The sequence below is a fragment of the Callithrix jacchus genome, chromosome 7 (genome assembly GCF_049354715.1).
Source record: "Callithrix jacchus isolate 240 chromosome 7, calJac240_pri, whole genome shotgun sequence".
Taxonomy (NCBI): domain Eukaryota; kingdom Metazoa; phylum Chordata; class Mammalia; order Primates; family Cebidae; genus Callithrix; species Callithrix jacchus.
Genome location: NC_133508.1, coordinates 54,096,484 through 54,122,832, shown reverse-complemented (window position 1 = coordinate 54,122,832; position 26,349 = coordinate 54,096,484). Strand labels below are relative to the sequence as shown.

At 52.6% G+C, this 26,349-nt stretch overlaps 1 protein-coding gene across 1 annotated transcript in view; it reads right to left on the bottom strand.

Annotated features, from left to right (window-relative positions):
• PADI1 (peptidyl arginine deiminase 1) overlaps positions 1–26,349 on the bottom strand; it is a 46,557-nt gene that overhangs the window by 4,866 nt on the left and 15,342 nt on the right. Inside the window, exons 2-15 of the mRNA XM_002750333.6 lie at positions 18,677–18,857; positions 17,452–17,524; positions 16,729–16,790; positions 15,284–15,401; positions 15,059–15,184; positions 12,471–12,643; positions 12,209–12,312; positions 11,073–11,196; positions 10,595–10,702; positions 8,526–8,677; positions 3,710–3,854; positions 2,465–2,558; positions 1,409–1,488; positions 418–543 (exon numbers count right to left, since the gene is read on the bottom strand). Coding sequence (XP_002750379.3) covers positions 418–543; positions 1,409–1,488; positions 2,465–2,558; positions 3,710–3,854; positions 8,526–8,677; positions 10,595–10,702; positions 11,073–11,196; positions 12,209–12,312; positions 12,471–12,643; positions 15,059–15,184; positions 15,284–15,401; positions 16,729–16,790; positions 17,452–17,524; positions 18,677–18,857 — 1,666 coding nt within the window. The remainder of the gene's footprint in view (positions 1–417; positions 544–1,408; positions 1,489–2,464; positions 2,559–3,709; positions 3,855–8,525; positions 8,678–10,594; positions 10,703–11,072; positions 11,197–12,208; positions 12,313–12,470; positions 12,644–15,058; positions 15,185–15,283; positions 15,402–16,728; positions 16,791–17,451; positions 17,525–18,676; positions 18,858–26,349) is intronic.

The following is a 26,349-nucleotide window of genomic DNA, read 5'->3' as shown; positions in this document are numbered from 1 at the left end:
CCACCTCGTGACACAGGACCCCCACTGGGGAGCAGCAGGTGAGGGGCCGTGGTGGGGAATACAACAGGCAGCTGAGACCCAGAGACAGAAGCCTGAAACATTTGGAACCAAACCACGCTTTCTTTTTCCATTTGGGCAAGAGGGAAAAAAAGCCCTGTAGGATGTTTAGTGAAATCCCTGTCTTCCACCCACCAGATGCCAGGGCCACCCACCTCACTGTGGCAATAAAAATCCCCTGGGGGCAAAATTGCCCTGGTTGAGAGCCACTGATGGAAATGTTCTCTATATGCACAAAAACAGACCCTGGAGAGGTCCGCAGGGCCCTCCAGCCTCTGCACCCACCTGCTCCAGGCCAGGGGCAGCTTCTTCTCAGACCCCAGCGACACCCCCCAGCAGGACCCTGCCTGGGGTTCTCACCATGTCTGGGAAGAAGGCTTCCGCATACAAGCCGTTCCGGAAGAAGAGCTGGGGAATGTCCACGATGTCGCTCTCTGCCAGGCCCAGCTCCCGCTTCAGCACGTCACGGTTCCAGTCAATGCATCTCTGGGGAAGGAGGCAGCTGGGCAGCCCGGGACCAGGAAAAACAAAACACTGGCCAAACACCTACTGTGTGCCGGGACTACTATGTAAAGCCCTCTGGGCCTGCTAGCTCCTTGGAGCCTCACAACAGCTTTCTGCAATAGAAGCCATTGCTATCCGGAGGAAACTGAGGCTCAGGCAACCTGCCCAAATGTGCATGGCTAGGAAGTGGCAGAGCCGGGGTTCAAACTCAGGCAGTTTCTGGTTGCAAACGTCCTTGTCAGTACAACACACTGATGCAGCCACAGCCACAGCGTGGCTGATGCTCCTGTCCCTTCTCAGCAGCTTAGGAGAAAGTGTGGGCACCGCTGGGGAGGGGTAAGGGGACTTCTTCCATTTACAAAGCACCGACTCTGTGCTAGCCCCTTCACCCTGCATGGGGCAGGCACTTTCTATCCTTAGGGCAAGCCCTGCCTTTCCTGACCTCTGGTTTCGACTCACAGAGTCCCCCTGACTCTTCCCTACCCCACCTCTGGGCCCCGCAAGGTCCTATCTCCCCACCACATCTCTCTCACTTCACCAGACTTCTCAGATGATAACTCAGATTTGCTTCTGTGGAAATAGGTCACTGCCCCAGAGCAGGGCCAGGTCTCCCTCACTAGGGTGGGAGCTCCCTGAGGGCATGGCTCTGTCTCTTCCATTAGACTGTGGGTTTCTGAAAGGAGAAGCTCTATCCTACCCACAGGCCCTAGCAGCCCCCAGGACCATCAGAGCTCCAGAGCCGAATCCCCCACCTCCCCACCCTGCCACCCACCCCAGCAGTTCCTGGGGCTGCTTCTCCCTGGAAGGGAAAGGACCTCTTAGAGCACCCAGTGGTCCTGCCCCTCACCTGTGCATGAAGACTGTCTCTCTGGAGGCGTCTGTCTGCCAGCATCTCATTAATGCTTATTTTTGCCTTGTACTTTAACCCTGCAAGAAGAGAAAGACAGTACATAGCTCAGGGAGCACTGCCTGGAGGCCCTCTTGGGCTTGGGGCTACATAATCCAGGCCAGGATTTCTCTCCTACCTCAGTGCCAGGGTCAGAAGCCAGGATAGAAAAAGCCAGGGACTAAGAACCCTGATGGGAACAGGCCCTGGCTGCAAGGAAACCTGGTGATGGATGAGAAACCCCTAAGGAAGTGACTCTAGACTAGGAGCCTAATAATTACAGTACAGCTACCATTATTGAATGTCCGCCACACTCTGGGCATCCTACTTAATTTATTATTAATCTTTATAGCAATTATAGGCGGCATTAATTATCACCTCCAATGCAGAGAAGAGGAAACTGAGGCACTGAGAGGTTCAGAACACACCCTTGATACCACAGCCAGCAAATGGTGAGACCAGGATTTTCATCCAGGGCTATCCTTGTGGACAGCGACACCACATCCATTCCAATGCTCCGTTCCCCAGGTGAGAACACGGAGGCTGTGGTAAGGAGGGGAGGCAGGCCATCCAAGCCCTAGAGGGTCTTCAGCTCCTGCAGGGAGCTCTGCAGAGGGGCCCTGACCAAGCCTGGCTTCTCCTCCTTCCTCTCTCGAGCCCGCAGCCCTGCTGCTCCCTGGCTGCACAGCCCTGGCCCGGCCAGTTCTCCTCTCTGAGCCTCAGTTTCCACTCCTGTGAACAGGGATGAGGAAGGGGGAGGAGAGATCAGATGGGAGCAAGAACAAGAACAGGCCTGGCATAGATTGGCACCTGGGGCACTCAGGCTTCCTGTGCCTTTCCTCTCCTGGAGCGTGGCCCAGGTACTTCCCACCCAGCAGATGACCTGGGGACCTAAGAAAGGGAGGGTGGATGTCAGGCTCTGAGCTCAGCTGAAAGATCTGCAGGATCAGGGGCTGGACCCAGGGCTGGTGATGAAAGGGTAGGGTCCCCGAGGGTGACTGGGTCATTGGCACTCACCATCAAACTGGGCCGCCTCCCCGTAGCCCTCTTCCATCTTCTCTTCGAAGAGTTTGAGGCAAGCTCTGGGGCTGGCCAGGAGCAGCCGGAAGCGCTGACACAGAGGGAGGGACAAGGGCTCAGTGGACAGGTTCCCCCTAGACACAGGAGGGCCTGAGAGTGCTTGGGACTCCCTCCTCCCACTCAATCTGCACACCAGCCACAAAGCACTGTCTGCAACTCTCCCAGGCCTCCAGGCTGGTTCCCACCTCCAGGACTTTGTTTGTGCTCTTCTCCCTCCCTGGAGGCCCTTTGCGGTTTGCCCACCAGGGCATTCTGATTTCTTCCTTCAAGGCCCAATTCAGGGCCTGAGTGCGGTGGTTCACGCCTGTAGTACTTTGGGAGGCTGAGGTGGGTGGATGACCTGAGGTCGGTGGATCGCCTGAGGTCAGGAGTTTGAGACCTGCCTGGCCAACATGACAAAACCCCGTCTCTACTAAAAATACAAAAAATTAGCCAGGCATGGTGGCGGGCACCTGTAATCCCAGCTACTCGGGAGACTGAGGCAGAAGAATCACTTGAACCTAGCAGGCAGAGGTTGCAGTGAGCCAAGATAGCGCTATTGCACTCCAGCCTGGGTGACAGAGCAAGACTCCATCTAAAAATAATAATAATAATTAAAATTTAAAAAAAAAAACAATGCAAAGGTCTCCTCCTTTGCTGTCAGAGCTGTCCCTAGCAGAGCCACATTGGGCTGTAACCTCTGGTCACTGGGAGGCCTCCCCTTCTAGGCTGCTGGCTCCCTGGCCGTGCCTTCCCCAGCCACCTCTGCAAGGCTTACTGTAGAGGCCCAGAACCCGGATTTAAATCCTATCCTGACACCTTTAGGCTGGGTGAGTTTGGATGCGTTAATGGCCCTTCTGAGCCTCCATTTCCTCACCTGTAAAATGGGGCAATAATAATCACACCCACGTGATAGGCTTGTGGAAGATTAAATAAATTAAAACATGTGAGTATTTGGCACATAGTAGGTGCTCAGTAAATATTGCCAATTATTATCAATATCATTCCTGGCTCTTGGCTAAGGGATTTGGGTCCAGGAAATGTGAGGATGAGTGTGTCAGGGTTCCCTGACCCCGAGGATGTCCCAATCCAGAGCTTACTCAGGCCACAGGGTTAAGCTAGTTTCAGATGGCTTTGCCCTGACTCATCCCCTCAGGTCAGACGGGGGCACAGGTGGCTCAGGCGGGGAGGGAAAGGACACACCTTTTGGTCAGAAGTAGGCACAAAGGTCAGGAACTCGTCCACATGGCCCACGGCGAGCCAGTCTGAGTAGAGCTCCACGGGCGCCTGCACCTTCTGGGCCTTCAGGAAGTTCCGCACCACCCTGGCCATCTGCCGCCCGCCGGACCTGGCCAGGAGGGACAGTGCGGGCAGTCACCTTGTGCCTGAGAGGCATCAGACCTTGCCTCTGAGTCATCATCAGATCTGCCACCAGGGGGCGGAATTGCTCAAAGAACATTTTAAATATGGGTGGCAGAGGTTGGAGAAGCCAAGACAGCAGAGAATGGATTGCGCATTTGTTGAGCACCTACTGTGTGCTGGCCTTAGGGTCCTCACACTAAGTGTCTTGTTTAATCCTCCTGAAGACCCTATCATATACTTACAAATACCAGCTCCTGGTTACATCTGGAGCGCGCTCTGCCAAGCTCTCTGGCCTCACTCCCACCTTGTTCCCCTCCTTGCTCACCTGGCTCCAGACCCACCGGCCTCCCTGCTGTTCTGCTATCTCCAGCCTCTTCCTGCCTCAGGGCCTTCGCACGGGCTGTTCCTTTTTTTTATTTTTTGAGACGGAGTGTTGCTCTGTCACCAGGCTGGAGTGCACTGGCACCATCTCGGCTCACTATAACCTCCACCTACTGGGTTGAAGCAATTCTCCTGCCTCAGCCTCCCAAGTAGCTGGGACTACAGGTGCATGCCACCATGCCTGGCCAATTTTTTGTATATTAGTAGAGATGGGGTTTCACCATGTTGGCCAGGATGGTCTTGATCTCCTGATCTCGCGCTCCACCCACTTGGGCCTCCCAAAGTGCTGGGATTACAGGCATGAGCCACTGCACCCAGCCTGGATGGGCTGTTTCTACTCCCTGGAATATTGGAATATTCTAAATAGCCACATTTTTAAATGCCTCTTTTTTTCTTGCTTGCTTTTTTTTTTTTTTTTTTGAGGCAGGGTCTCACTCTGTTGCCCAGGCTGGAGAATTGTGTTGCAATCATGGCTCACTGCAGCCTCAACCTCCCATGCTCAAGCAATCCTCTCACCTCAGCCTCCCGAGTAGCAGGGACTACAGGTGTATGCCACCACACATGGCTAATTTTTGTATTTTTTGTTTCGCCATGTCACCCAGGCTAGTCTTAAACCCCTGGATTCAAGCAGCCCACCCACCTCGGCCTCCCACAGCACTGGGCTTACCAGTGAGGACCACTGTGCCTGGCCTCACTGCCTCTTTTCCTTTGTTTCAACATCAAAGGCTTTGTTTCAACATCAGCCTCACTGAGACAAATATTCATTGACATGTGCCACACACATGCTTTACCCAAGCGACCTCATTTATTTATTTATCTCTTTTTTTGAGATGGAGTCTTGCTCTGTCTCCCAGGCTAGAGTGTAATGGCACAATCTTGGCTCACTGAAACCTCCACCTCCCAAGTTCAAGCCATTCTCCTGCCTCAGCCTCCCGAGTATCTGGGATTACAGGCGCCTGCCACCATGCCCAGCTAAGTTTTGTGTTTTTCAGTAGAGATGAGGTTTTGCCATGTTGGTCAGGGTGGTCTCGAACTCCTGACTTCAGGTGATCCACCCGTCTCAGCCTCCCAAAGTGCTGGGATTACAGGCCTGTGCCACCGTGCCCCGCCCAAGCCACCTCATTTAATCCTTATAGCAGCCCTGTGGGGTTAGGACTATTACTGTCCCCATTTTACAGATGAGGAAATTGAGGCCCAGAAAAGTAAAGTTATATGCATTTGTTTGTGCGTTCATACTATATTCGTACATATGACAGGATGTGCTTGTTTGTTTTATTCACGGATTGTCTGTTTCTCTCTGCTAGAATGTTTGGTTGTTTGGTCCATTGCTAAGGTCAGAAGCCAAAGCAGGATCACAGGACAGCAACCTGAGGGGCTAAATTTTAGTTTGGGGCCCAAGTAGAAGGAGACCTGGGTTCTGAGCAAACTGCTAACTTGCCATGTGGTCCTCAGCACATAGCTAACCCTTTTCAAACCTCAGGTCCCGTCTGTCCACCAAGGGCCCCATTCCTGGTTTTCAATCCAGCAGCCAATGGAATGGGGGCACGTCCACACTGGAGACCCCCCATGTTCCCATCTGGGGTCCTTGTTCTGTGCCTGGGAGCTCCCAGAAAAGACCCCTGCACCCTTGAGAGAAGGCTCCTGGCTTGGCTCACTGGCCAGTGAGGCCTGTGGGAGCAGACAGGTCAGGACATACATGTGTTGCAGTGTGATGTAGAGACTGGGGCAGGAGCCTGGGACACAGGATGGAGCAAAGTCCTTGGAGAACACAAAGGAGCCCCTTCCCCTTCCTGAGCCTGCATTCTCTGAGCTCTTTGCCCCTGAGCCGGGGTCCCAGGGATCCTGGAGGCCAGAACCGCCCCTTGAGGCATCTCAACTCTTTCCCCAGCTGGACCTACAGAGCCCACTCCTGCCTGAGGTTCTACCAGTCCATCCCTGCCCTTCTACATGCCAATCATACCAAGTTCTTTCAGCTCTTCCTTTGAGCTGTACCTTCTCTGGCTTCCAGGCTTCTGCCTATGTGGTTCCCTCTTTCTGCAACACTGGTCCACTCCACGGTACTTTGTTTATTTAGATGGAGTCTTGCTCTGTTGCCCAGGCTGGAGTGCAGTCACGTGATCTCGGCTCAACGCAACCTCCACCTCCCGGGTTCAAGCAATTCTCCTGCCTCAGCCTCCCTAGTAGCTGGGATCACAGGAGTGCACCACCACGCCCAGCTAATTTTTGTATTTTTAGTAGAGACAAGATTTCACTATGTTGGCCAGGCTGGTCTCAAACTCCTGGCCTCGGGTGATCCACCCACCTCGGCCTCCCAAAGTGCTGGCATGATAGGCATGAGCCACCTCGCCCAACCTACTTTGCTTCTTTCATTACCAGCCTGAAGTCTGTTTTCCCTTTATCATTACGGGTCAATATCATTGCTGCCGCTAGGAAGCCTTCTGAGACACTGCACATGGGATTATATGTGATCCCCTCTCTGAGCCATTGCTTGCCTGTCTCCCTCATTACACTATAAATCTCAAGGGCTAGCTTCTCAGCCATTTCTGTATCCTCAGCATTGGATCTTGGGCTTGACATATCGGAAGTCTCCATAAATATTTGCCGAATTGGTAAATGAAAGTATGAAAGAAAGCACATAACTTAACTTTTCTAAGCTCAGCTTCCTTATCTGTAAAATGGGATAATGATGGTCTCAGCCTCACACGGTTCTTGTAGAAATTAAATGAGGTAGCCTGGGGAAAGCACTATGGGCGTGACACACAGTAGGTGTGGTGGTCAATTAGTTCCAAAGTGCTTTGAAACAGCCCTGTTACTGGGGCCGACTGAAAAATACCTAAACATTCAAGAGGTGGTTGACACAAATTCTTTATCCCCAGTAATGCTGATTCTATAGCTGGGACTGGAATTTTTATCAGGCCCATGTTAAAGATACGGAAATGGAGGCACGGACTATAAAATAATTTGCTCGTTTAAAATGCATCTGTTTTGTCCACTGATATATCCCCAGTACCTTTAACTGTGCTTGGCACACAAAATCTTTTTTAAATGAATTAATTGAGCACCTACTATGTGCCAGGCACTGTGGTAAACACTGGTTTAGGGGACACAGCCTAAATCATATGGCTGGCAAGTGGCAGGGCCAGGACTCGAACCCAAGTCCATCTGATTCCAAAGCCTGATACCTCCTTCCTCATGGGCCCTCCCTGAGTTAGGAACTATCCTGAGGCTTCAAGGCGCTTCTGCCCTCAAGGGTGTGGGCAGAACAGTCCACACAATAGTGTCTGGGCATGAGTCACCAGCAGGGTGAGCACATACCTCTCACCCTGGCCAGCCTCAGCCCCAGGCATCTAGCCTGGGCACCCAGTTATGTGACTGGGTAGGTGCCAGGAAGCCTCGCCTCACCTGAACCAGAGCCCTGAGGCTGCCAGGCTCACCATGTGAGGCTGTGACCTTCTCAACACCGCCCAGCTCCTCTGGGCTGGAGACCAGATGGTCAGCCAGGGCTTGGGGGGGCAAATGGGGGCACCCCTGCCATGCAAAAAACCCACAAATAGGAAGGTGATCTCCAGGGCTTGCAGTGGGTGTCATCTCCAGGGAGGAAGCAGGGGCACCCACCGGGACCCTACACTTTACCCCCTATTCTTTGGTTACCTGCAGGGAAGGTGTGGATCCATTCAGCAGGACTTGGCAGACACTGTCACCTGTTTGAGTGCTAAAACCTAAATACTTTATTTCCTGCCTTATCACTTCTGTCCAGGGTGAGATCCACCAACTCGCCTCTGTCATCAGGGTATCCTGGCCAATCACTTGCTCACCTGCAGCCACCTGCCCTGGGCACTTCGTGACTGCAGGGCCCTTTTAAGCCATGGTTAGGACAGACGCTATTCTGACTTCCTAATGGGAGAAGTCAGTGAGTCTATTCCTCTGTCTCTGTGCTGGACAATATCTCACATCCCCAGCTTCTCCAATTTTTCATGAGCAGCCAGAAACCTGGCCTTTTATAGGAGGTCCCCTGATATATCTATTTAATGTTGGTGACTCATTAAGCTCATAAAATGAAGGCCAAAAGATGGCAGGCCACAAGTGTCTGTTTCCTCCTAAGATTCTGTGATCTTTTATATCTGAGATCCTAGGTCACTGAGTCTTTGATTCTAGGATTCCACACAGGAAGTTAAGACCACTTCTCAGACTGGGGAATTGTGTTTGTGATGGGGGCACAGAAGGATGGATGCTGCTGTCCACCCCTCATGCCCCGCCTCCCTCCCTGCTCCCTCACTTGGGGAAGCTGCTCCCGATGAGGATCCGGCCCAGGGGGTACTCCATGCCGCCCACCGTGACAGGTGGGCTGACGTCCAGGTTGCCAAAGGAGTCAAGGCTGGAGGGAGCAGCAGATGGGATCTCCCGGGTCACGTATCCAAAGTCAGGACCCTATGGAAGGAGCAGCGAGACCCCCACCCCAAGAAGGAGAGGTCAGTGAGGCCAGGACAAGACGGTTCTTGGAACAGGGGGAAGATGCTGAGCGACTCCCAGTCCCTGGCTCTTGGTGCCTGAAAAACGACCTCTATCCACTGTTTACAAATCTCCCCTGGGCTCCCAGAACCATGCAGTTAAAGTCAAATCAATATCCAAAAGGTAACTAGAAATTCCTGCAAATGTTTGGAAATTAAGCAATACACACCTAAAGAATCCAGTGATCAAAGAAGAAATCAAAGTGGAAATTAGACAAGATTTTAAAGTGAAAGTTCATGAAAATCTACTGTCTTTTGACAGTACAGTAAAAGTCACGGGAGGATGGTGACACAGCATGGCTGGGGAGTTTCAGCTCTCTAGACACGTGTCTAAACCGAGCGTGGCGGCGCACGCCTGTGATCCCAGCTCCTCAGAAGGCTGAAGTGGGATGACAGCTTAGGCTCAGGAGGTTGAGGCTGCAGTGAGCTAGGATTGTACAACTGCACTCTAGCCTGGGCGACAGAGCAAGACCCTGTCTCATAAAATAAAATTTAAAAAACACGTGTATTTTTTGGGGAAGAGAAAAGGCTGAAAAATCTTAGTTTCCATTTCAAGCTAGAAAAAGCACAGCAAACTAAACACAAAGAAAGTAGAAAATGAAAATGCTTAAAATGAGAGCAGGGCCAGAGGCAGTGGCTCACCCCCGTCATCCCAGCACTTTGGGAGGCCCAGGCGGACGGATCACAAGGTCAGGAGATCAAGACCATCCTGGACAAGATGGTGAAACCCAGTTTCTACTAAAAATACAAAAATTAGCTGGGCATGGTGACACACACCTGTAGTCCCAGCTACTTGGGAGGCTGAGGCAGGAGAATCGCTTGAATCCAGGAGGCAGAGGTTGCAGTGAGCCAAATTCATGCCTCGGCACTCCAGCCTGGGCAACAGAGCAAGACTCTGTCTCAAAAAAAAAAAAACATGAGAGATAAAATCAGTAAAAAATCCCCTGGCGTGTAGGCCAAGGCTGGGGCAGGTCAGGTGGGTCCCCCTCCAGCACACTGGCTTTCGTGGGTGCATTCACCTGCAGGGTTCATTGTCACCAGATCCCTCCAGGCTGGGATGAATGTCCCTGCTGTGTGTGCCCACAGACTGCATCTCATCACAGCTCCCACCTGGACCGGCACTGTCCCAGCAGCGGGGGAGTAGGAACCGGGAAACAGACAGAGACTGTGGGCTCACCTCGAGGGGTAGTGCAGCCTTAAGGCTGAGTGCAGGACTTTGGGGACAGCCCCTTTAGCTTTGCATCTTGGTGCCACCATTAACTTGCTGCATGGCCTTGGGCAAGTTGCTTAACCTCCCTGAGCCTTGATTTCTTCATCCATAAAGAGGGAATAATGAAAGCACTTATCCATAGACGTGCCCCATGGAATAAATGAGGTAAGCCATGGAAAACTAAGAGACAGCGCCTGGAACGCAATATATAATGGTGGGTGCTGTGGTTGCCATCTTGTGCACAGGAGGTAGCATAGTGCCTGGCACATAGTAGGTGTTCAGAAAACATTTGACACCTAAAGAGAGGTCCTAGCTCAAGAACAGGACCCAGGCAGGTTCACTAAGGGTGCATTCCCTCCAAAAGGCAGTTTGGTCTCGACGATGCTAATTTCCCCAGCACAGGAACAATCAGGCTGCTGCCTATTTGCATGTGATTTGCATATCATTTCCATCTCTTGCCCAACCTCGCCACTGGTTCCCCAGTTCGCTGATATCCCACCTCCTGTATCCGTCTGCCCCCTCTTCCTGTTCTCTGGGCCCTACAGGACCAGGCCCAGATGAGACTTCACTATTGCTCCTCCAGGAGGACCCACCCAGCGTTTCCGCACTCTGCCTGTCGCCACATACCAGGACCCTCTTATAGGGGAAATCCCTCAGGCCTCTGTTCCGGGGAGAGTCAAAGACCACAGGGAAGGATTTGTGAGGGGCCTCGATGTAGCCAAACTCCATCTCGTCCTGGGAGGGGAGAAATGAAAAAGTCAGGTGGTTTGCAAAGCAGGGTGGTCTCCACCAGGCCTGGGGCAGGGCAGGAGAGCAGGTCTTCCCTAAGACCTGGCAGGGAGGCAGAGGTAGAAGTGAGGCCTCTTAGGACCCCAGCCAGGAGAGGACTCTTGTCTGGGACCAGAGCATGTGGAGGGAAGCAGTGGGGGCTGGGCTGATGCAGGTAGCAGAAGAGCCCTCGCCCCAGAGGCCTGGCCCAGGCTGCCCAGCTTGTCCAGCCACACTGAGGTCCAGCAGGAGCCCGTGCGGCTTCCCCTTCCCCAAGCCAGGCTGCAGGCTTCCCGGGCTGCCCAAACTCTCTTCCGGAGTCAGCTTCTGCTCCCACCTGGATCCAGCGGTCATTTCGATTTTCAACCCAAGGGCAGATGACCAGCTTGCAGCTGGCTTTCAGCGTCAGGTAAGACATGTCCTCCAGGAATTTCTCATTGGAGCCGTGCTCATCCACCACACTGTAAAAGACAGGGAGAGGGGAGCATGCTAAAGACCTCTGACTGTGGCTGAGGTGTGGGTGGCCTTCTTCAGTCTGTGCTGGGCCTCTGCAGCCTCTGGGGTACAGGGGCTCCAGTTCATGACCTTGAGAGGCTTATAGGCCCATGGGGAAGATGGATAAAGTCTGCAGATCATATCAGGTGGCAGGTGCAAGGTGAGGCCTAAGCTCGGGCTGGGGACCCCAGAGGCGGGGCACCTAACCCAGCACAGGGAGTCAGGAGAGTAGCCACGGAGGTGACCTGGGGCTGAATCTTATGGGTTAAGGTAGCAGTGAGGGGCAGGTAGTCCTGTGTACTCCTGTTCCAGCCAATTGGTCTAAGCCAAGGGGTCAGGGGAGGGTTAGCAGGCAGGAGGAGAGCTTCTTGTTAATACCTGTACACACCTAGACCCAGGGAAGCAGAGCAAACCTGTTTGACCACACCCTTCCCAGCCTTTTAACTTATGTCCAGCTCAACGGTGGTTCTTTCCAGTGGTCTGACCTCTGGCACAGAGGCCTGGAAGGGCTTTGCCAATCAAGGCTGATACTCCCCTCGAGGGCATGATGTGGTTCTGAGAGATGGCAGAAGGACCAGAGAGCTGGCTGAAATGGGGCTTGCTGTGGGCCCAGGACATGGGTTCCCATGTCCTCAGCAGGCAGGGGATCGTACCCGTGTCACAGCGAGGGTAGGTCTCCTATGGCCACTAGCAGCCTGTGCAGGGCCTGGCCCTGCTGCCCAGACTAAATCGGAGATGCTCCAGGGCTGCAGGAAGAGGACAGGACAGGAGCAGGGCGGCCAGAGCTTGAACTAATGACCTGTGCAGGGTCTTTGCTGCACAGGGCAGGGTGGGGCAGGGTGGGCCCAGCCCACCTGCTGCTGTCCCACCACCAGCTCTGCCCGAATGGGTGCCCACCATGAATCCATTGGTCTGACACAGCTTCTGTCCCTACCTCTGCACTCCAGACTCGGGTAGGGCTGGGGAAGGGAGCCTCACCTGCACACATACAGCTCCTCGGGAGGCTGAGTGTTCGGTGTCATGATCCAGGGGGCCATTCGGAAGACCACAGTGTCTGTGAAGAGGGTCACTTCGAGCAGGGCCTAAGGGGAGAATGAGGACTTGGTGGGCCCTGCAGGGACCCCTAGCCTGCCCAAGCCCCATCAAGCCCCCCAGCCCCCAGCCTGCCCAGCCCTGGAGCCTCCACACTGGGCCCCCAAGCCCCTCAGCCCCCACACCCACCATCCAGTGCTGTACACACCCTCGCGTCCACCAGGCTGACACTGAGGGAAACCAGCCCCAGGAAGTCGTCATCGGGGAAGGTCAGCCCCTCCACGTAGAACCTGATCTCCTGCTCCCCCGGCTGCCGCTCAACTTTGTAGGACCGACGCTGGGGCCCCAGTACCTCCTTGTAGTCAGAGAGAGAATTCCCACCTAGAAAGAACAAGAGTCAGGGTTTAGCACGGGGACAGGGGTGAGGGGCTGCAAGCCCAGGAATCCAGGACACAGCACCCTTTGTGGTTAGAGCTGCTTGGGTTCCTCTGCAGCTCTGCCACGTGCAAGCTGCGTGGCCTTGGCTCAACCTCTCTGAGCCTCAGTTTCTCATCTGTAAAACGGCTAACACTACATTTCTCATGAAACCAATATAAACTTTAAACCAAATAAAGAGATCAAAAGGTGAAATCTACCCATGGATAAGTAGATATGCAAAACGTGCAAAATGTGATACATTCATAAGATGGAATGCTTTTAATTCATAAACAGGAAGGACCAGCCAGCCATGGTGGCTCACGTCTGCAATCCCAGCACTTTGGGAGGCTAAGGCGGGAGGATCGCTTGAGACCAGCCTGGGCATCATAGCGGACCCCATCTTTACAGAAAATTTCGAAAAACGGCCAGGCATGGTGACACATGTCTGTAGCCCCAGCTACTCGGGAGGCTGAGGTGGGAGTGTCACTTGAGCCCAGGAGTTCAAGGCTGCAGAGAGCTGTGATAGCATCACTGCACGCCAGCCTGGGCAACAGAGTGAGACCTTGTCTCTAAAACCTAAGAAGAGTAATGAAGCATTGATTCATGTCATTATGGATGAACACTGAAGACATTCTGCTACCTAAAAGAAAACCGTATAGTATGGTTCCATGTATATGAAAGGTCCAGACAGGGAATTCCATAGATGCTGAAAGCAGAGCAGTGGCTGCACACAGCAGGAGAGGCGGTCCACTTGAGACTTTGCTCATGTCCCAGTGTCACACACACTAAGTGCTTTCAAGCTGAGTTATCTCCCTAGATGTCCACCACTGGTGCACGGGAGGGAACATTCTGGCTCCTGCCAGGCTCATTTAGCTGGAACAACAAGTTCTGGGTCAGTTTGAACAGAGCAGGGTGAAGGGGAAACAGGAAGGGGAAGGAGACGCCTGTTGCCGTTTGTAGAAAGAAGGAAGAGCACTCTGGGGCTAAGAAGTGGTAGGTTTTTTATTATTTTATTTCATTCTTTTATTTATTTGAGATGGGGACTCACTCTGTCTCCCAGGCTGGAGTGCAGTGGCATGAACACGGCTCCCTGCAGCCTTGACTTCCTCAGCTCAAATGATCCTCCCACCTCAGCCTCCAGAGTAGCTGGGACTATAGGCTAATTTTTTTGTATGTTCTGTAGAGACAAGGTTTTGCCATGTTGCCCAAGCTGGTCTCAAACTCTTGGGCTCAAATGATCCTTCCACCTTGGCCTCCCAAAGTGCTGGAATTACAGGCATAAGCCACTGTCCCCAGCCTTTTTTTTTTGAAATGAGGTGTCACTCTGTTGCCCAAGCTGGAGTGCAGTGGAGCGATCTCAGCTCACTGCCACCTCTGTCTGCCTCCTGGGTTCAAGTGATTCTCCTGCCTCAGCCTCCCAAGTAGCTGGAACTATAGGCATGAGTTACCACACCCAGCTAATTTTTGTATTTTTACTTTATTATTTATTTTTTGAGACAGAGTCTTGCTCTGTTGCCCAGGCTGAGTTCAGTGGCCTCGGCTCACTGCAACCTCCGCCTTCTGGGTTCAAGTGATTCTCCTGCCTCAACCTCCTGAGTAGCTGGGATTATAGGTTCTTGCCACCATGCCCAGCTAATTTTTGTATTTTTAGTAGAGACAGGGTTTCACCATGAGGGTCAGGCCAGTCTTGAACCCCTGACTTTGTGCTCTGCCCGCCTTGGCCTCCCAAAGTGCTAGGATTACAGGTGTAAGCCACCCTGCCTGGTCTAATTTTTGTATTTTTAATAGAGACGGGGTTTCACTATGTTGGCCAGGCTGGTCTTGAACTCCTGACCTCAGTTGATCCACCTGCCTCTGCTTCCAAAGTGCTGGGATTACAGACGTGAGCCATTGTGCCCAGCCTTGGCCATATTTTTAAAAGCCACAGACTGATTAATAAAAACTGGTGGAAAAGTTGGGTTCTGGAGGCAGGGGCAGGGCCTGGGCCTCAGCCTCGCTGGTCCTCACCCCCTCCCTTCCTGGACAGTGCTTGGCAGGCAGTTCAGTCCACACTGATTGACCAGAGGAGGGAGCAGGGGCAGGGCAATGGTAAAAGGAAGAGCTTTGGCACACCCAAGACACCTGGGTTGGAATGCCTGCTCCCCCCAGATGGTTGTACAACCGTGAATTCCTGCATCACAGCCTCCGTTTTCCTCTCCGGAAAATGAAACCCATTGTTGAATCTCCTCCTTGGGGACTGTATTTTGTACTGATGGAGTAGTTGTGTGTGAGCTTCATGAGAGTTACAAAAAGGTGATGGAGAAAAAGAGAGAGAGATGGGGGGAGGAGAGGAGAGACATGGATAGAGCTGGGAAGACAAGGCCCCATCAGGCCACTCACCCCGAGCACAGAAGACTCTCACTCTTTTGGAATCAGAAAAGGACACATTCAAGACAAGCTTGTGGCTGTCGAAGAGCTTGTCGGGGCCATTGCAGCTCAGCAGCATTGGGGACATGTCCTGCAGGTCTGGAGAGAGTGGCTCCCTGGAGATAGCGCTTTCTCCACCCCAACAGGATCCCCCCATCCCCCATCCTTACTGCCCAGACAACACCTTGGGTCACTCACCAGCCAGCGATGTCAGCTGGCTGTGGGTGAGGTCAGGCTCTGTGGATCTGTGATTGTCCCGGTCACAGTTCACCATCAAGATAGCCCCGTAGCCCTCAGGGCCCCAGCGCCAGGTTGACTGCAGCAAAACAAGATGGCTTGCGATCAGTGGGAGCAGGAGGCTCCAGGGAGAGGTTCTGGACGTGGCCGGGGGGGCTGCTTTGTTAGACTGTAGACTTCCATACTCTGGGTTTGCTTAAAGATTTTAAGAAGGATTATTTGGGGAATGGAGTTCCAGGGAAGGCTCTAGACCCACCTCATCCTTGTGCAGTGAACAACATGCACAACTATGTACAGTGGCTCTACCCAGCCACCATGCTGGAGAAGCAAAGGTGTTGTTACCACAACCAGAATGGCCTTCGAAAGCTGGCTGAGCTTTAGCTCTGCTAAAGTCATGGCGGGCATGCCACGACCTTGGTGAGGGGCAGGATCTGGAGAATTTATGGGAGACCACATCTCAGGCATCTACCTGCAGTCGTGCAGGCTCTGCAAGCTGAGGTCTGAGCCGGGGTGGGAAAGATATCTGGAGCCCTCCCTGCCTCTGCGGTTGCCACTCTCCCCAACATGGTCCCCACTAGACCCACAGGGCAGGGCTCACTTTCCCCATTTCACAGAAGAGGGCAGGGAGGTTCTGGGAGGTGAGTCCCAAGTGTCATAGCGGGCCTTCAAATCCAGGTCCCTAGGATTGCACAGGGCCACTGTTAGCCTTTATGGCACTCTTGTCCACACCTCTGGGTAGATGCCACTCTGAAACAGGGCCCCAGACATGATTTGTATCATAGTTGCCACCGTGCCCAAGCACGTTTGTGCAGTAAACAACCCACTCAGCCATCCACGGCAGCCCTGCCCACCTTATCCTCAAAGCCTTGTGATCCAGGTGGAGACTCTCTGGAGTCTTTCCCTTCAAATTGTACCTTCTACCCCTCCCAGGACAGCTTCCAGGTACTTCCTGTGGGGTGATGCCCTGAGCCCACCCTGTCCTCCTCTTTACTCTCCAGGCTTTACCTGGGGCTGACCTCCATAGCCTTCCCCACCCGAAGACGCCTTCTCCTTGCCTTCAGTCACTCAGCCTTCTAGGAAGCACTCCTGAAAGTTTAGGGCTCCAAATACAGCCCTCAAAATTTAAAAAAGGCAGCAAGCAAAAGAACCAATCCAAGTTTCAAGGTGGCACAAGAGACATCCAGAGAGGGTAAGCTGTTTTCCAGCCGTCGCACAACATGTCGGTTACAGGGTGTAGATTAATGTCCACTCGCCAATTCGGCTGTCCTCGGATGGGTTCTCTACACATTTGGATACTACAGACACTGAGGATCCATCACTCTTCTGGAGGAAGGCCATGATCCACCCAGGACCACTCTAAGTTTGCCTTTCAACCCTGCAGTCCTGGGTTCCCGAGAGGGTCTCACCTTGTCCCCTCGGCTTCTCTCCACCTTGCCTGTGCGGCCTGTGTCAACATCAAGGGAAATATCTGCAAAGGGATAGAGAGGGGCTGCCAGGGGCTCATCCAGCCCCATCCTCACACCCCTGAAGTCCAGGCTGGGTAAACTCCTACCCCTCCCAAGCCCGTGAGGACCAGGATGCCCTGCCCTGCCCCGGGCTCCAGACCTAACACTTGGGGGGCCCTTGTGGCTTGCCCTGTGGTTCTGGGAGTTGGAGGGACCCAGGCCTTCGGCTCTTGAGTCACTTCCTTGCCTGTTCATGTCCACCTGCTAGCTCTAGGTGGCCTTGGGGTTCTAGATCATATGCTGATGACCCCAAACTCTGGCAACTGGGGACATGTCCTGAGGTTCTGGGGGCTGCCCTTCCATCTCCCTGGGCCCTGGCTGAAGGGGCACGTGGCTCTCCACAGTTCCATGCTGGGTCTTGGAGATCTAACAAGGGTCTGCATGGGACTCCAGATGAAGGAGGCCTAGTGTGGGTCTAGCTGTTGTTCACTGGAAGTGAAGTTTCTAGATCCTTGTGGTCCTAAGGACTGCCGGCTCTCAAGCCCTGTGGATCCAGAGTGAATCCAAGTCCCTCAGTGGTGGAAGTGGCTATGGGTCTTCCATTCCAAGGAACCCACTGAGACCCTCAAAGAGCCAACCTGGGGGGTCGAGGGGATATGTGGGCCCCCGGGAGGTGCTACTTACCAACACCAGTGAGGTAAAGCACGCTGTGGCCCAGGGCTCTGCCCTCCTGCTCCCCAAAGTAGGAGACCTTCACCTGCAGAACACAGTCCTCAGCCCACACGGCCACCACCTTCAGAGATGGCGACAGCAGAGGCAGTGGGGGACACATCCTGACAGCCTTGCTTAGAGGCATGGGAGGCATGGAGACCCCCAGTCTCTGCAGTCCCAAGACTCAAAGGTGCCCAGCTGGGATATTCAGAGCTGTCTTCTCCAGCAAGAGGCTGTGGAGGACACCCTGGCTCCTGGAGCAGGTGTTAGGAGCAAGGAGGGTGGGGGCAGGGTAGAGGGATGGGAGGGGCGGGGTGGAGGGATGGGAGGGGCGGGGCAGCTCCCAGGAGGAGCAGCTGGCAGATGAGGAAGGAGCAGCTGGCTCCATCGACTTAGGCAAGTCTTTCAGCCCCTCTACACCTCGGGTGCTTCCTGTATAAAATGGGAACGAGAGCCCCCTCCATCATCACAGACTGTTGTCACAGAGCTTATAGCATGGTCCAGACTCCACGCCAAGGCTTCCACCCGGACCATCCCAGGGAGCCCCTGGGATGAGATGGTCCAGGCCCTGCCTGCAGTCCCAGCAGTCCCTCAGCAAGCAAGCAGAGGAGGTGGGATCTGAGCCCCTCTCTCAGCAGCTGCCCCGTCCCCACCTTTTCCCTGTGGGGGAGAAAGGGCCATGTCTAGGATTTGGTGGGTCACTATGTGTCGTGGGTGCCCGGGGCTGGGGCGAGTGAGGAGGGAATCGTCTGAGCTTCGGGCAGGCGATGAGAGAGGTTGGCTGGGCATGGGAAATCCATGCACCCAAAGGTGTGGACACGGGTGTGTGCACGTGCATGGGTTCTTGCTGTGCAGTCCTGTCCACACAAGAGGAGCGGGGCTGCCTGCAGGGTCTGTGTGTCGGTTGAATACAGCGATTAATATGAGGTTGTCAGTGAATCTGAGGGGGTGACTAGGAGAGTGTGTGTTTTGTGGGAGTACTCGTGTGTACACGTGTGATATGGGGGCGGTGGTGGAGGTTTGCGTGTTTTGGGCATCTGTGGAGTTGTATCAGGCTATGTTTTGTGTACGTCATGTGAGAAGCTTTGTGAGCTTTGGTTAAGTGGGGAGCTTTGGAATGGGAGTTGCCACGGTGGGGGTCTTACCTTGGATGGCGTGGGGAGATCTCACCCTTTTCTATGAGAAAGTGGCCTCTTACCTTGAAGTCCTTTAATTCCTTACTGGCTGTGCCCACAGATACGGCCATGTCTGCATCAGTGTCCAGGGGCCAGCTGGCCTTGCCTATGGGCTTTGTCACGTGTGTGCCGTTGTAGACCATGAAGACTTCCACACCAGAGCTCCCAGAGACCCCGAAGCTGCTGGCACCCTTGGGCACATCACTGGCAGAGAAGAGAGAGGGGAAGAGACCCGGCGCTCAGGAGAGTGGCCACAGTGGGGTGGGGGCCTGGGCTGCCAGGCCATTCAAACAGCACCCCTCAATAGCCAGGCCAGGAAGACACAGGGCAGCACTACTGGCCAGGAGACCAATCAGGGCTGGGCATCAGGGCACCAGGGCATAAATGGCAAACCCTTGGACAACCCAGCCCACACCCAAGTCTCTTCCAGATCTGACATTTTCAAACTCTCCAGCTCAACAGGAAAGCCACTAACCCACAACCTCTCACCACCTCCACTGGCGTCACTTCGGCCCAAGCCACCTTCACTCCTCGGCTGGATCGCCAAGCAGCTTTCTTGTTGGACTGGGGTCCAACCAGGACCCCTGCAGTCTGTTCTGCACAGAGCAGAGCTTGTTTCTTTGCTTTAATTCAGTAAAAGGCAGAATCGTCCTTTCACCGAGCTGCACACAAGGCCCTTCTGACATGCGCCTGACACATCGCTGACCTCCTCCTCCCTCCTACACTTCCCCCGGCTCAGTCCTTTCCAGCCATGCTGGACTTCCCGTTGTGCCAGGAATATGCCAGGTTGTCCTGCCTCAGGGCCTTGGCACTGGCTGCTCCTGCCACATCGACTGTTCCTCCTTGAGATGCCACAAGGCTCCCTCCCTCACCCTCTTCAGGGCTCTGCTTAAATGTCACCTTCTCAGCAAGCGCTCCAACATCTCTCCATTTAATGCTGCACCTGGGCTGTCTTTCCCCTCGTCACCCCCCATCTCCCTTCCCCTCATTTCTTTTTTTTTTACATGGAAGCTCACTCTGTCACCTAGGTTGGAGTGCGGTGGTGCACTTGGCTCACTGCAACCTCCATCTCCCAGGTTTAAGCAGTTCTCCCATCTCAATGCCAGTCAACTGTCCATCTCTCTTGCGAGAAGGTCAGCTCCAGGAGGGCAGGAATTTTATCTGTTTTGTTCCCTGCCCCTGCCTCCAGAACCCAACTTTTCCAGCAGTTCTTATTAATCAGTCGTGGCTTTTAAAAATATGGCCAAGGCTGGGCACAATGGCTCACATCTGTAATCCCAGCACTTTGGGAAGCAGAGGCAGGTGGATCAACTGAGGTCAGGAGTTCAAGACCAGCCTGGCCAACATAGTGAAACCCCGTCTCTATTAAAAATACAAAAATTAGGCCAGACAGGGTGGCTCACACCTGTAATGGTAGCACTTTGGGAGGCCAAGGCGGGTGGATCACGAAGTCAGGGGTTCAAGACTGGCCTGACCCTCATGGTGAAACCCTGTCTCTACTAAAAATACAAAAATAAGCTGGGCATGGTGGTGAAAGCCTATAATCCCAACTACTCAGGAGGCTGAGGCAGGAGAATCGCTTGAACCCAGAAGGCGGAGGTTGCAATGAGCCAAGGCCACTGAACTCCAGCTTGGGCAACAGAGCAAGACTCTGTCTTAAAAAATAAACAAATAAACAATAAAATACAAATACAGCACCTGTAACAGTGGCCGGTACATGGCAGGTGATCCATAAACACTTGTTAATGAATGGACAGATCCTACTTTCTGCAAACCTGCAGGGGGGTTCTCAAGCCCCTGAACTTGAGCGAGATCTAGAAGTTGACTAACACCAGTACCCAGCGCCACTTCTTTCCATCACCCAATACACCACATTCACCTGATACACCAGAGCTCTGGGATTAAGAAATGGGTGTTGAGGAGCCTCCCATCTGCCTTGGCCCCAACCTGGGGCACTCATCTGCCAGGCTCCTATCCTACTCCTCATATCACCAGCTGCTCCCAGCCACACCTGGTCGGGGCCAGCACTCCTGGCCCACAGCTTCAGAGGGAGTGCCCTGCAAACTCAGACTACAGGGCCTCTGGGGGTGGCATCCCATTCTTCTTCATCCCCTGTGTAAGCGTGAACTGTGGCCTCTGTGTGCCAGGCACTGCAGCAATCCCCAGAGTTCCAGGAGTTCCGGGCCCATGGCACACACACCCTAGAGGGAAGGCCAAACCACAGAACTACACATTGCTGCTTGTTCTTCCTTTGCACGTCAGGGCTCTCTGACATCATCCCCCGCAGCAGAGCCATCAGCCACCAGGACATCACCAAGGTCAAGTCCACTTACAGACATCCACCTGTCCGCAAAGATGCTGCTGGAGGAATTTTGTGTTCTGCATATTCTCTTGCCTTCATCCTTCCCTAGACCCCTAAAAACCCACCCAAATATTCAGCCTTCTGGAGAAATCAGACCCCCTCCCCAACCTCTGCCGTGGCCACTTGGCCATCAAAACATTACTCCATTGACTGTGGTGACAGACGGTCCTAATCCCAACAATCCCAAGTCCTACTTGGTACTCTCTAATGCGCATCACAACCCCTCAAAGCCAAGACTATTATCCCCATTTTACAGATGAGGTAGGAGTGGACAGGGGCCCCAGAGCCCGCACAGGCTGCTGGCAAGACCCACCTCCCCCATCCCCCACTCCTGACCTTACAATCACTATTTCCACGGGTCCTCCCATCTTGCCTGCTCTTCCTCATCGTTTACATCAGTTACCATGGAAACCACAAGTCTCCTGGACCCTCATCCTCTGTTCTGACCCCATTCCCCATTCTCCCCAACTCCCTTTCAATCCCAGCCATCATCATCTCCATGATATCCTCAGTCCTGTCCCAGAGAGTTTCCTTGACTTGTGCTCTAAAGGAAGCCTGCTCAAACAGTGGGTGTGGCCTCCCCTGCGGCCATTTTCATGGTGACTGCTTCCCCCTTACTCCCTCCAGCCCCTGGGCCTGGAGATGGGCAAGGGTCCTCCATGCTCCTCAATGTCCCTTCCAGATCATCATCTTTCTTTGAGTCTGGCTGGAGTGCAGTGGTGAGATCTCAGCTCAACACGACCTCCGCCTCCCAGGTTCAAGTGATTCTGCTGCCTCAGCCTCCTGTGTAGCTGGGACTACAGGCATGTGCCACCACACCCAGCTAATTTTTTGTGTGTGGTTTTAGTAGAGAGGGGGTTTCTCTGTGTTAGCCAGATGGTCTTGATCTTCTGACCTCGTGATCCACCCGCCTTGGCCTCCAAAGTGCTGGGATTACAGGCGTGAGCCACCACACCTGGCGCATCTTTCTTTACTCTATAAACCCCCAGCTTTGCAGACTACAGCGCCCATCTGCAGGGACACCCCTGCACACTATCGCTCTGTCCTCATCTTAAGGGTGCCAGTTCCTGCCATGTCCTCAACCTTCTGCCATCACTGATTTATACTTCAACAGTGATGTAGATAGTGTGCTGCGCCTTGGTCCCTCGGTCCCTTGACCTCTTCCAATGCTCCTATTCTCCACCTGGCCTCATCCCCTCCTTCCCAGGGCAGGCCCTGTAGAATGTCATTACCAAAAAACTGCACCCACTACAAGCTCCCCTGTGAGCAACCCACTCCGACACCACTTCCCAGCACTGCAGCTCACTCCTAACACACCAACACCACCGGCCTTCAGCCCACCAGGACGCACGACCTTTGAAGCCTGAGTCCTCTCTACCCGCCTCCCACTGCTGTCCCTCACCCCTCACGTTCCCTCTTCCCTTCATCAGCACAGATCCCAGTCCACCCTTGCAGCCACTCCCTTGCCCCGCACCCTAATCTTTTGCTCATCTTTCCCTCCCTCCAGCTGCCTGGCAGAGCTCCAGCTACAATCAGACCCAACTCTCCACCCTCCGCACCTGCACCACATGCACCTGCACCACACGCACCTGCACCACACAGCCGACTGTGGTTCATTGGATTTGTGACTGCTGACCTCGAGGGATGTGAGACACATCCAGTGATCCTACAGAATTTCTCCAGGCTCTTTTCTCTTTCAGCGCCCTGGTGAACTATTTCTTATCTTCTCCTACCTCCGGGAGCCTCCCCCTCCTCCTGCTCATCACTCAGGGCCGCAACCTCCCTCCTCCCACCACCTCATCTCCCACGGCCATGCCTGCCCTCCTGGGTCAAGGGGTTAGCTACCTGGGCTCTTGCCCAAGACCAGCCCCTACTCAAGGGGAGCACATCCCCTACTCAAGGGCATCACCCACCTTTCCCCTTCTCCCTTCCTTGCACCCAGCACAGGCATGGTGAATATCGCCCATCCCAAACTTATTCTGCCTTGACCCCCTCATTTCTTCTGCTCCCAAGACCCCTCCAATTATTTCTTCTCTTTGCCTCTGCAGGTTGCCTCTAATCACCTTTCCTCCCCACTACACCAGGGAAACCCCTCTACTGCCAAGCCCATGGGTCTTTCTCTTCTTCCCCTCGTTGACCTGTCGGAGGCACTTGGCCCAGATGATCACCTGTCTTTGAAACACTTTCCCACCTGGCAGCCGGGACACGGGCTCTGCTTCCTCTCCCCTGACTTTCTGGCCTTTCCTCTGATGCCTTTGCTGTGTCACTTTCCTGACCCCGTAACTCCAGGCAGTGGTGTGCTGGCAAGTATTTAACAACCTGCTCTCCAGAGTCGGGGGGTCTTATGCATATATATAAGTTTATTATAAGTTTCAGTGATGTAAATAATGTGTAGCACATAATGTAAAAATAACAAAATACATATTTTTTTTTTTTTTTTTTTTGAGACAGAGTCTTGCTCTGTCAGCAGGCTGGAGTGCAGTGGCACAATCTCGGCTGACCACAACCTCCGCCTCCTGGGTTCAAGCAATTCTTCCACCTGAACCTCCCAAGCAGCTGGGACCACAGGCGTGTGACACCATGCCCGGCTAATTTTTGTATTTTTATTAGAGACGGGTTTCACCATGTTGGCCAGGATGGTCTCAACCTCTTGACCTCGTGATCCGCCCACCTTGGCTTCCCAAAGTGTTGGGATTACAGGCGTGAGCCACCGCGCCCAGCCTATAATATGTATTATTCTTTATTGTCAAATGTGTTGTAAATTCTATATAGTCCATTGATTCTTCCCGATGCCCTCTCTTTTAACTGCAGTCAACCTGGGGTTACCAATTTTATCATGATTTGACCAATGCAATTGCATTTGAATCTGCTAATTCTTTCCTCCGTAAGTTTATTGTCTTTAAATCTGATGTGGGACACAAACGTTGGTTGATATTTTTGTTTGTGGTTACGAATAAGATGAAAGAAAAACAATGAAGATGCACGTCACCCTTCATTCATTCCTCTAGGATGAAAGCAACTTCTTTGCGGAAAGAGATAATCCAAAAGGAATGAATACTTCCATTTCTGGTGCTAACCACAGGGTCACGGCGATAGGCACGATACACTTTTAAGTTTGGTCGGCACTGTTAACCTTTCTCCATCACTTCCTGAAGTCTAGACATTCAACAAAACCATGAACACAGCCCGGGTCTGTAGTCTTCACCAATTTCTGTGGTGTAAATACTCCCACTACGGTCAGTTTCAAGTTACCAGCCCAACATCGTTGGACTCAGAGTTTCAAAGAGATGCATAGTAGCCCCTCACTACGTCACTGTTTCCACGACATACAGACAATGGTAGAATGCACTAAAATAACTAGGCGGTGATGAGTTTTCAGTATTACTGCCTTTGGTTTTAATATAATTTGTTTAATTGTAAGTGTGTGTAGCTTAATATTAAATAATGGCTGTGTTTAACGAGGGGCTTGTAACCTTCCTAAAAAATAAACAATCAGATCTCTTTGAGGAAGAATCCGGGTACATTGTCAAAAACTTAACACTGTTCATCTTTCTCCCAGCCTTCCCCAAGAGGACGTACAGCTTTTTACCGGGGTGACTGTGCACTGGGGAAAGGAAGTAACAGTTCCCGGTTTTCCTGCGCACTAACCTATGAGACCCAGCCGAACAGGGGCTCATGGAGGCCATGTGATCCACCGAGTTTCAGCTCAGGTTCATCTCACAATGGATCCAGTGGGCCCCTGAGCCCATCTGTGTTTCCCCCACCCCACCCCACAACAAGTTCCAAAATGTGTAATTGGAATAGACAGCATCAGCAACGGGCAGAATCCCCACACTGGTACTCTTCAGAGTGGGGCTGATCCCAGCACACCTGGCTTCGAGTTCAGCCTCCCCTCCCCTCCCCTCCCCTCCCCTCCCCTCCTCTCCTCTCCTCTCCTCTCCTCCCTCTCCTCCCTTCCCTTCTCCACTTCTCCCCTCCCTCCCCTCCCTCCCTTCCCTCTCCTTCTCCCCTCCTCTTCTCCCCTCTCTCCCCTCCCTTCCCTTCTCCTCTCCTCTCCTCTCCTCCCCTTCTCCTTTCCTCTCCTCCCCTCCCTTCTCCTCTCCTCACCTCCCTTCCCTTCTCCTCTCCTCCCCTCCCTTCTCCTCTCCTCCCCTCCCTTCTCCTCTCCTCCCCTCCCTCCCCTCCCTTCCCTTCTCCACTCCTCCCCTCTCTCCCCTCCCTTCTCCTCTCCTCTCCTCCCCTCCTCTCTTCCATCTACACCCACTCCCTTGGTTTTCTCCACTTTCCACATCAATATGGTTAGAACTCCCAGACCTCTTATTTTTTGAGTATCTCCCTGGGAATCTACCAGGTTTTTTGTTTTGTTTTTTTTTTTTGAGAGAAGGAAAGAAAAAAAGGAGTGAAGGAGAGGAAGAAAGAGGAAGAAAAAGAGGGAGAGAGAACGGAAATGTTGCTTTATTCTAAAAAAAAAAAAATGGGTATTAATGATGGCCAATCAATGTTTCATTTAAACCTATGAGTAGGTGTGATATGGTATTGACAAGAATGTATATTTTATGTATTTGAAGTGGAGAGCTCTATAAATATTTATTAAGTTTACTTGTTCTGGATCTGAGTTCGAGTCCTTGATATCCTTATTAATCTTCTGTCTCATTGAGTCTAAGTCTCTATGTATCTGGGTGTTAGGATCATTAGCTCTTGTTGCATTGATCCTTTTACCACTATATCTTTGTTGCTTTAAAATCTATTTTATCACATACAAGAATTGCAACTCCTTTTTATTTATTTATTTATTTTTGCTCTCCATTTCATTGGTAAATCTTCTCCATCCCTTTGTTTTGAGTCTTTGTGTATCCTTGCATGTGAAACAGGTCTGGATATAACATGCCGTTGGGTTTTGGCTGTGTCTTTTGATTGGGGGATTTAGTCGATTTAAATTTAGGGTTACTGCCGTTTGATGTTAACTGGCTGTTTTATCCACTCGTTGATGTAAATTCTTCTTTATGTTGGATGCTCTTTACTTTCTGGTATATTTTTAGAAAGGCTAATACTGGTTCTTTCTTTCTGTGTGTAATGCTTCTTTCAGAAGCTCTTGTAAAGCAGGCCTGGTGGTAATAAAATCTCTGAGTTCTTGCTTGTTCATAAAAGATTTTATTTTTCCTTCAGTTGTGAAGCTTTGTTTGACTGGATATGAAATTCTGGGCTGAAAGTTCTGTTCTTTAAGGATGTTGAATATTGGCCCCCACTCTCTTCTGGCTTGTAGAGTTTCTGCTGAGAGATCTGCTGTAAGTCTGATAGGCTTGCCTTTGTGGGTAACTTGACCTTTCTCTCTGG